The sequence below is a fragment of the Zeus faber genome, assembly GCF_960531495.2.
Source record: "Zeus faber genome assembly, chromosome: 1".
NCBI classification, from domain to species: Eukaryota; Metazoa; Chordata; class Actinopteri; order Zeiformes; family Zeidae; genus Zeus; species Zeus faber.
In genome coordinates, this window is record NC_137193.1 from 34,625,975 (window position 1) to 34,635,478 (window position 9,504).

Sequence of the window (9,504 nt, forward strand, 5' to 3'; positions counted from 1 at the left end):
GACGAGGAAAGGGAGAAAGACTCTGGACTTCCGGATTGTTGTGGTTCGTGGACGGCATCACACGTCAGTATTTGGGGGGGGGGGGTGCACCGGAAGATTCTGTAACTTATTTGACCAACGACACCAGTAGCACATATGATTTGAGCCGCCAGTGGGTGTGTACATTGTGGTTCTGTCTGGAGATGGACGGCATTTAGGTATATGTGCGCGCATGTGAATATATACACTAAGATAGCCCCCTGAATTTTACAGTATTATCGTGTGTTGTTTCTTCATTTGTATCAGTATTTTAAGGCTCAACTACGCGAAGTAAAAAAAAAAAAAAGGTTGTCGTAACCTCTCATGTACTCTGCATGACAGATAAAAGAAACATGAACGCACGGCTGTTTTCTGTTTGTAGCCCTGCATTATCCTCAACACTGTACCAGGCACTGAAAACAACATGTTGGTCAAGCTTTGGGACTAAAACACGACCCAAATCCTAACCCTCCCTCTCTTTCCTCTTAACAGAGAACTCACTAAGGGCTTGTCGCTTTTACAAGCCCCTTCTGATTTTGTCTGTTGTCCATGCAGCTATTTAAACAGATTTTATTTAAAAGGAGGCAAGACTCCTCTGTATAGTCTCTCACATCTAGTCAGTAAGGCTGCTCCAACCAGAGAGGAGCTCCCCTGACCAGCTGCACCTCTTTGCGTTCGGGGGGGAATATCATTTGTGTCACTGCCCTCTGGTGGTCGGGTGAGGAACAACCGCTGCTGCACCTCCCCATTGAATCCTTTTCTATTCTCACTGCCACTGACAAACTGGTACCTTGTGTTGGATAAACAGCCGCCCCCCACCCCAGCCCCACCCCTTTATCCTTTCTTCCGTTGCACGAAAACCTCACGTGAGGGTTGTCATGTTTGTTTCGTTCTCCCTAAAAGAAAAGAAAAAGAAAAAAATATATACCTTATGTGTTTCAACGCTGCACGTGTGGTCATTTCTTCATCTCTACCTTGTAGAAGGACAAGCACGTAATGCCTGACGCCAAAAGCTGTCAGTCACCCCGTCAATGGTGGAGGAATACTGGTGGTGTGACAGTGCAGCTCTGTAACAAGCCCCTGACAGGAGGTGGGAGCGCTGCTGTTTGAAGTGTCCATTCGTAGCAAAGCTGTCAGTCTGTGTGTGTGTGTGTGTGTGTGTGTGTGTGTATATATATAAAGTGAGCAAGTTAGCAACCACTCAATCCTGTTAGGTCACCATTTCCCTGCAATGAAATGAATGTTAATATGAACAAAGCTGCGAATTAATAAAAAAAAGGCACACACACACACACACAAAAGGCTAAAAACATAAAACAAAGTTTATTTAGAAATAAAATAAATATAAACAACAGCTTCAGATGAAACTAGCTTCTCGACCTGGTAAAAATATGCAAACATACAAATACATAGCTATAGAATCCAGGAGGAATATTCTCACACACACACACACACACACACACACACACACACACACACACACACACACACACACACACACACACACACACACACACACACACACACACACACACACACACACACACACACACACACACACACACACACAACTTGAGCCGCAGAAACTCCATAAATCTGTTGAATTAAAGTAAATTGCACTTTCAGGTCGATGGAACACATCACTACAGTAACAGTTGAGGTTAGAGTTTGCACTTTTGAATGAGTATTGGGAAAAGTAAGGCTTCCAAGACATGGCAACCCCACCGTTAACATCCACTTTCGCCATTAGTTCCCAGTTTTTCCCCTTTGCTAACTCCCCCCCCCCCCCCCCAAGAGGGGCTGCCCTGTAAAGCTAAATCCAAAAGCTGGAGCGCTCCAGGGTGGCCCTCTCTAGCAGCTGGTCCTGCTCGGGGGCCCTCTGCTGCCGGATGACCCTGTCTTCCACCGCCGCCCTGCCCCGCCGGGGCTGCCGCAGAGGATGCCTCTCAGACGGAGGGAGACTGTGGTGCTGTATGTGTAGGGGACGAGGCCGCGGGGGCTGCGGGGGCTGCGGGGGCGGCGGGGGCTGCTGTTGTCTTGGAGGCGGGGCATAGCGGGGTCTCACCATTAGCTCTACTGCCGTTGCTGCATTGATCTGCATGTGAACACAGAGAGAGGGGGAGACTGCAACATGTGTTTGTGTCAATAATGCTCGTCTGGCAACTTCCTGTGTTCCTGTTACATTCCCTTTTGAGCTTAAGGCTTGTAGCAGACATTAGGTTAGTTGCAGTAGTAGTCGTAGTCGTAGTAGCCATGACACCAGAACTGACCCGCTGCCACCGAAATAAGATAACATGACTTAGTATGCCAAATTAGTATGCTTTAAATCACAGTGTGCATCACATTGTATACGAAAAGTACTAGGATGACATTACATCTGGTGAAATCTGAGTATTCAAACAGTGCCAAGCGTAACCCGCAACGTGCTTGAAGGACGTACGGACAGACTAAGGTATGCAGGTCTAATATAGAGATTTCTTAATATCCCTAGTTCACTTTGAAAACCTAAAAGATAAAACAGTGTGTGTGTGTGTGTGTGTGTGTGTGAGAGAACCTCACCGTCCTGCCACGGCTCCCTCCGTCTCTCTTCTGGCGAGGACAGCACGGCAGACCAAGGAAGGCCATGCAGACGGACACGCAGCGCGAGGAAAACACCAGCTGGACGGCACACGTCACAATCAGCGGCACCCACAGAATAAGTGTGGTGCTCTGGGGTGGAGTGGTTGGTTGGGGGGGTCCAAGGGAGTGAAGAAAGGACAGCTGTGAGTGGCAGCCAACAACCGGGCCATAGACACAGAAACGTGATTTGAGGCCAAAGCACTTGACGCAGAACAAAAGCAGGTACGATGGGCAAGACAACTTGCAGAACGATGCACTTCTAACTGAGAAAATGTGCTTCGCAAGTGACGCTTAACACCCACGAAGCAAGTTGATGCACGGCGATGGAGTCTTAAGGTTGAGAGGGGCTGACAGGCCATCTGTAGCACACTGATACAGGACAGGCCAACGGACAGGGTCGCGTCAGCATTCCTGTCACTTCCCCGGCAAAGGCCTTAGTGTGGCAGATCGACGAGTGAGAGACCAACACAAAACGCAGAGTGAAAGACGTGAAAGGAAATTGTACAGGTGGGAGAGCTTAGCTACGCTTGAGGCACCACTGATCCGTCACAACCTCGTCGGAATAATGTGGTAATGGCCAGGAACGAGAAACACTTTAGTCCTTTGTTTTCCGGCAAGCTCTCCACCTTAGAACAGCTATACTTGAATATGAAAAACTAAAAACAACAATCTCAAATAAAAAAAGAAATAAGTGAAGTGCAAGTGTCCGGGGCGATAGACTGAGCCAATACAGACCAGGGGTGGTCAACACAGAGACAAGAGGTTGCGATCACAACAACGGCGTTTGGAGTTTGCTGTATGGGGCACACAGCATCATGTGATACCATATATTTTTATGTCAAATTTGACACAAATACCATTTCTATCAGACTACTCTTGGATTTAATTTAATAATCGATATTTATTTTGCATTGTTTGAGTATTACTGCTCATTACTCCCGGCGAGAAAAAAGGTCAGTCAACCTCTCACATTCACACTCACACTCACACTCACATAGATACGCGTGGGGTCAAACGGGCACTCGTTGGTGACACTGGAGTAGCCAATGGCGTCGGGGAAGCGGCAGTGGGTCAGAAGACTCCGCCCACCATGGAGTATGGCCCTCACCACAGAGACGAGCAGACCAATGGCAGAGGCCGTTGCCATGAGCGCCGAGAGGAGGCCGAGAATAAAGACCGACCAGATCTGGCAAAAAACATAGAAGGAGACATAAATCTACATAGGATAACTTTCTATGGTAATATGTTGAATCTCAGTTGCTATGAGGGCTGGAATTTAAGTAAGCCCAGTACAACCTGGTGAGCTGTCGTCTAAAACCTGGTTTCAAACATGAAAGTTCAGTAGACTGTACCTAGACTGGCATAATAGCAGTAATCTCGATCCATTTTCAAAAACTATATTTCACCTCTTAACGTCTTGAGAGTTCAGGCATTGATAGATTCATTAAATAAAATTGAGTTACTATATGATGACTGATTTAAACTGAAGCTGAAAATGTCTGAATTAAATGAAGCAAATGAGAGATGAGCTTAATGTCTAGCACACACTGGGAGCGGCAGAGTTTCTCTGTACTATAGTACACTGCTGGGGGAAATCCTTCTGCCATAATGGAAGTGATGCAGTGACACATACAAATAAGGAACCCAAAAAAGTCTGCAGAATGACAACTAACTTAATATCTTTCACTAGTCAATGCTGCATTGAACAAATTCAAGTTGTTTTTTTTACGATTACAAATATCGACGGCAATGGTCATGCAACGAACATGACCTGAAGGACTGCCAACATGCCAGGTTATCCTGTGTAGTTTTAATGGGTGGAAAAAATGTAAGCAGAAAGCTGAGTGCGTGGTAATCACATGCTGTGCCTTAAACAGCAAGTCCATCAAACCTGCTCAGCGAGTGAATGGTGACTAAGCTGCCAAACAAAGGAAAAAGATGGGAGTGGCGTGTCGCCATGAGTTGGCCACACTCGTTGAAGTTCAAGTTTGAACAAACTAGCTTGCCAGGCTTGTCTGAGCCACAGCTGATTCAACAAGCAGGGAGGAGGAGAACTGCGCCCGAGAGAAAAGATAGGAAGGCCAAAAGCATTCCAGCTCGGGAAAAGCGGAGGTGACACAACACGCTTTCGAAAAGCAACGGCAGGTGCTTCAATGTGACAGGGAATCCCATCGACTACCGTGTCACCAACCAGCGCTCTGCTCCTCTTGGTTTTAGACAGGACGATGGCTAGAATCCCAACAACCACAGCCTGCAAAGAAAGGAAAGAGACGACACGTTAAACACAAAATGCTCACAAGGACGACAAAAGAGATGACAACGTGGCAGTGCCACAGTGTCACATGTTGCTACTCCGTCCACCCCACCACCGTTATGCAGACTGGCAGTCGGAAAAATACAAAGAAACCCGAAAGTCTGTCGTTGATTTTTAGAGTGCTGTACGGTCTCAAAGACGGGACTTTGCAGAGTACCGCCCATCTGAATGGCGGTGTTTACAATAACGAAGAATATTAATGATTTATCCATATACTTTTTGCTCCACCTGTTTCTTTTCCAAGCAGCAGCACAGCTCGTTACTTTATTAAAGGTTTCACTGAAGATTGATTTACCATAAAATAAATATTGAAACACAGCGATTTCACACACACACACACACACACACACACACACACACACACACACACACACACACACACACACACACACACACACACACACACACACACACACACACACACACACACACACACACACACACACACACACACCTTCTATAGCTATTTTTCGGACACCACTCTGTGCTCACCGTTAGGCCCGAGCTGAGAGCCACTACATTGGAGATGGCATACTCCATGGCCCTGGCCTGCTTGTGGACATTGATATGTCTCAGCACAGCTCCGTGGACCAGTGCTCCCAGCAGGAAGTTGACATGGCCAATCAGAATCATGCTCAGGCCCATTTTCATCAGAGCCTTAGGATCCTCCAGATTGGCACAACACACACCTGGGGGAAGGGGTTGGTGTTGAATGGGAGGGAGGTGTGAAAATAGATGGGCTAGAGTGGGCCTGAAAAATACTAAGCAAGGCTAAATCAAATATTGCAGTTGTTTTTTGATGAACACATCCATATTGATACATTTATGATTTGAGGATGACTGTTGGTGCTTTTTCATAAATAAAATTATATTTTATATATATATATTTATTATAGATTCAACAATATCATAATTATAAAAATCTCAAACAATATCGAGTCTTGTATCACAATGTCTATATAGCCCCAATAATAAAAATGGTTTAAAAAAAAAAGAAAAGAAAAGGGGAGGTAGAAGGGCAGGAATTAACATCATTTTAAAATCAGGGGATGGGGAATTGAGAGCTTTGCAGAGGCCCTGGGCTGTCTGCATTCTGTTGATCAGCTCCCACAGACGCCGGGTCAAAGCCACGGCAGACATGTCACCAGAATTAATGATTACCAGCTGAACACATACTCCACCGTAGGCTGTACAGGAACCGTTTGTTTCAAATATACAGCGGTAGTCAAGGGTCTTCAAGGGTTACATTATCATTTTGTGTGTGGACTGTGTATATGTCAGTTAGTATATATATGTGTGTGTGTGTGGTAATAGGGAGCCACCCCACCCACCCCCACACACACACACACACACACACACACACACACACACACACACATATATATATATATATATATATATATATATATATATATATATATATATATATATATATATATATATATATATATATATATATATATATATGTGTGTGTGTGTGTGTGTGTGTGTGTGTGTGGTGGCTCCCTATTACCACAACACAGAACAATTGTCAAACTCCTCCACACAAATGAGTGTGAACGATTTATAGATGGGGTTAAAATGATGGGGTTGTGATCGAATGTCAACATGCGTGTAGATTATTTAAAACAACAACAACAACAACAAAAAGTGCTTTTACAACTATGAACAACCTCTGCTCGTATGAAGGCGGACCAACCCATAAAGGCAACAATTTGACTCTGACCTACAGCACGGACAAGCCCGGCTGTTACCTAACCATCCATCCAACCCCAACCCCAACCACAACCACCTCAAGGCGACCAAACACACGATGCGGGTCTGGAGGTCTGACGCCCGTGCGAACGCTGCCGCACCCTAACCCTCACCCCGACAACACCGCGACAGCGCCGCTCACGGTTACCTGTGCTGGCCATGGCGTCAGGTCACCGCGCCGTCCGCTCGACTCGACTCCCGCGGCCCCGGGGCGAACGCGGCAGGCGGACACAGGTGCAGCGCGTCTCCGCGCAGAGTGGAAGCCCTCCCTCCGGGTGCAGGCAGTGCGTGTGCAGCCTGGTCCTCCCACGCATTTCAGGGACGCGCTGCCACAGGAAATGGCTCCAAGGTGACTCCACGCCGCGCGGGTGGTGCGGAGCTGCGCTTTTTAAATCCTTTTCGCTTCCATCTCAGTGCCAATGGGACGGGATGAGGCCCAATCGCTCATAATGGAAATGACCGGAGTTGCGCAAAACATGTTTTTTTCTCTATTTGTTTTGTTTTTGTTTGTTTGTTTGTTTGTTTGTTTGTTTTTTTAGGCAAAACAAAACACTGGGCCGGTGCTTTCGTTCATTAGTGGGGATTGGATGTCTCTTAGAGGACACATCTCTGCTGCCATCTGGCGGTGGACTGGGGGATGACGGCGCGGAACGCCCAACGCGCTGGCGGTGTGGGGTTGCCAGCTCGACAGCGGAGTTTTTTGCCGACGGTTATGTACCGAACCCCGGCTCACTTGGGTCATACCTGGCAACCCCCGACTCGCGGCCGATAATCGCTGCGATGCCGTGGGCGGATAAATGCTTTTGCGTCAAAAATACTCGCATTTTAAACTTAAGATCCCCGCCAACTTTTTTTCCCTCATAAAAGTTTCTCTAATAATCGAACAGAATTGACGGTATTTACTAATCGTATTGACTTTCCAGTTCTTCAAGCTTTTGTACACCTCGTTCACGTGTTTTCATTTTTCTCCACCTTCGTGGATTGCAAAAGAAAATCTTTGAATTTTTTCACGCATTTTCATTTATTTATTTAGTTATTTAGCTTTACTCACCATAAAGACACACGGATGTTTTGCTGAAATAACTCAGCTCTTAAGGTGAAAAACCGGATTGTTTTATTTTAGTGCATGGGCAGGATACACAGCACGGCTTTGTGTTGCAAATGGTGTTTTCCGAGTTTCAAACAGTGGAACAGAACAGTACAATATAAATGAATTGAGTGACTATAAATGATCCAAGTCTTTTGTCATTTAAAGGATTTGAAGCATGTATTGCAGTGACTCTGTAACAATACTGAACATGTAATGAAATGCAGCTTATACAGCAGGGGCTTCTTTAAACATCAACCGGTACGTTATAATGATACACTTGACACTTAAATGAGTCACTAAAGTGGAATCTTTTGAGTCCCTGAAGCATGGTTTGGAACGATGTTAGGAGGTATATGGGCCGTTGCAGTCCTTTTCGGGGCATATCTTTTTTGAAGGGGTGCGCACCCTGCCTCGATGCCGGAGAACCAGCACCCTCACTGCAATCAGATAGAAGATCTCACAGAGGTTGAGGACCACACAGATGGCAGACGCTCCCACCATGAAGTAGGTGAACACCGTTTTTTCCGTGGGCTGGGCAATGTAGCAGTCAACCATGTTGGGACAGGGACTGAGGCTACATTGAACGCGCCTAGGCAGCTCGAAGCTGTCGTAGAGGAGGTGAAGGAAATATAAGAAGGCCAGCTCGATGGCCGTCTTGAAGAACAGGCTCAGAAGATAGGTCCACCACAGCCCTCCGTGCTTCCGGCCCGTGTTGTCGTAGAGTTGCGCGCTCTCCCCGTGCTTGGCGCGGTACTTGCGCTCCCTCTCCTCCCGGTAGGCTACATGGAGGACCACCATGAAGGAGGGACAGGTGACAAAGATCAGCTGAAGAGCCCATAGACGGACGTGCGAAATGGGGAAGAAGTAGTTGTAGCAGATATTGGTGCATCCCGGCTGGCGGGTGTTGCAGTCAAAGTGTGCCTGGTCGTCACTCCACACGCGCTCAGCGGCCACCACGAACACCATCACACGGAAGACGAAGACCACTGAGAGCCAGATGCGCCCGAAGGCAGTGGAGTACTTATTCACTCCACTGAGCAGATCCTGAAGACTCTTCCAATCCATGGTTTTAGCTTGGTTTTCTTATACTTCGGTACCTTCGATCTTTCAGGGGGATTTTTGCTCCACGCCCTTGACTAATGCGTCAACGTAAACCACTAGTTGGGAGGGGAAAAAACAGACAAGACTACCTGTCAATGCACTTTTCTTTTAAGAAGGTAGTTAGACAGTTGTCCAAATACAAGGAAAAACATAGATATTGTTTATGCCAATGAATAATGCAATAAAAATGACCCCGACATGTTAGCTCTTAAAATTGTCTTTGATGTGCTATGCACCCTAGAAGATTTAGAAAAGTTATAAAAGGCATCGCATAGATGAGGTGCCTATTTGCTTTCCTAGAGGTCGTGGTGATAGCCAGGAAACGAATCCGTTCACTGCCTCTCTTTGCCGCTACTCTAGAGAGTCCCCCGTAATATTTGAACAACGATTAAGATGTGTGGCAAACAAACTTCACTACATTTTACACAATTCTGCTCTACGGTTCCGTAATGAATTAAACTTCATCCGTTTACCTTTAGGAAATGTGCATTTGGGCCATCGCGTCCCTCTGTCCAGCAAATAGAGCGACTTTGGTTATAGTCGTGTTAAAAGGTAGTTGGAGGCACTTCTCTCCCACACTTGGTGTCAGATATTATCTGGGTAGCCA

At 46.4% G+C, this 9,504-nt stretch overlaps 2 protein-coding genes across 2 annotated transcripts; both read right to left on the bottom strand.

Moving 5' to 3' along the window:
* Window positions 1–1,831: 1,831 nt before the first annotated feature.
* LOC307247807 (transmembrane protein 54-like) lies at window positions 1,832–6,991 on the bottom strand (the record flags this gene model as incomplete). Its single annotated transcript, XM_080023928.1, has 6 exons — window positions 6,855–6,991; window positions 5,444–5,640; window positions 4,829–4,888; window positions 3,632–3,823; window positions 2,578–2,727; window positions 1,832–2,113 (listed from the first exon to the last, which is right to left on the bottom strand). The coding sequence occupies exons 1-6, from the start codon at window positions 6,865–6,867 to the stop codon at window positions 1,832–1,834; spliced, it is 894 nt and encodes a 297-aa protein (XP_079880054.1). The 5' UTR covers window positions 6,868–6,991.
* A 1,147-nt stretch (window positions 6,992–8,138) lies between these two features.
* On the bottom strand, window positions 8,139–8,861 carry LOC307247818 (gap junction beta-3 protein-like; the record flags this gene model as incomplete). The annotated part of the gene is made up of 1 exon (XM_080023939.1): window positions 8,139–8,861. One exon carries the CDS (start codon window positions 8,859–8,861, stop codon window positions 8,139–8,141), a length of 723 nt encoding a protein of 240 aa, XP_079880065.1.
* Window positions 8,862–9,504: the final 643 nt, after the last annotated feature.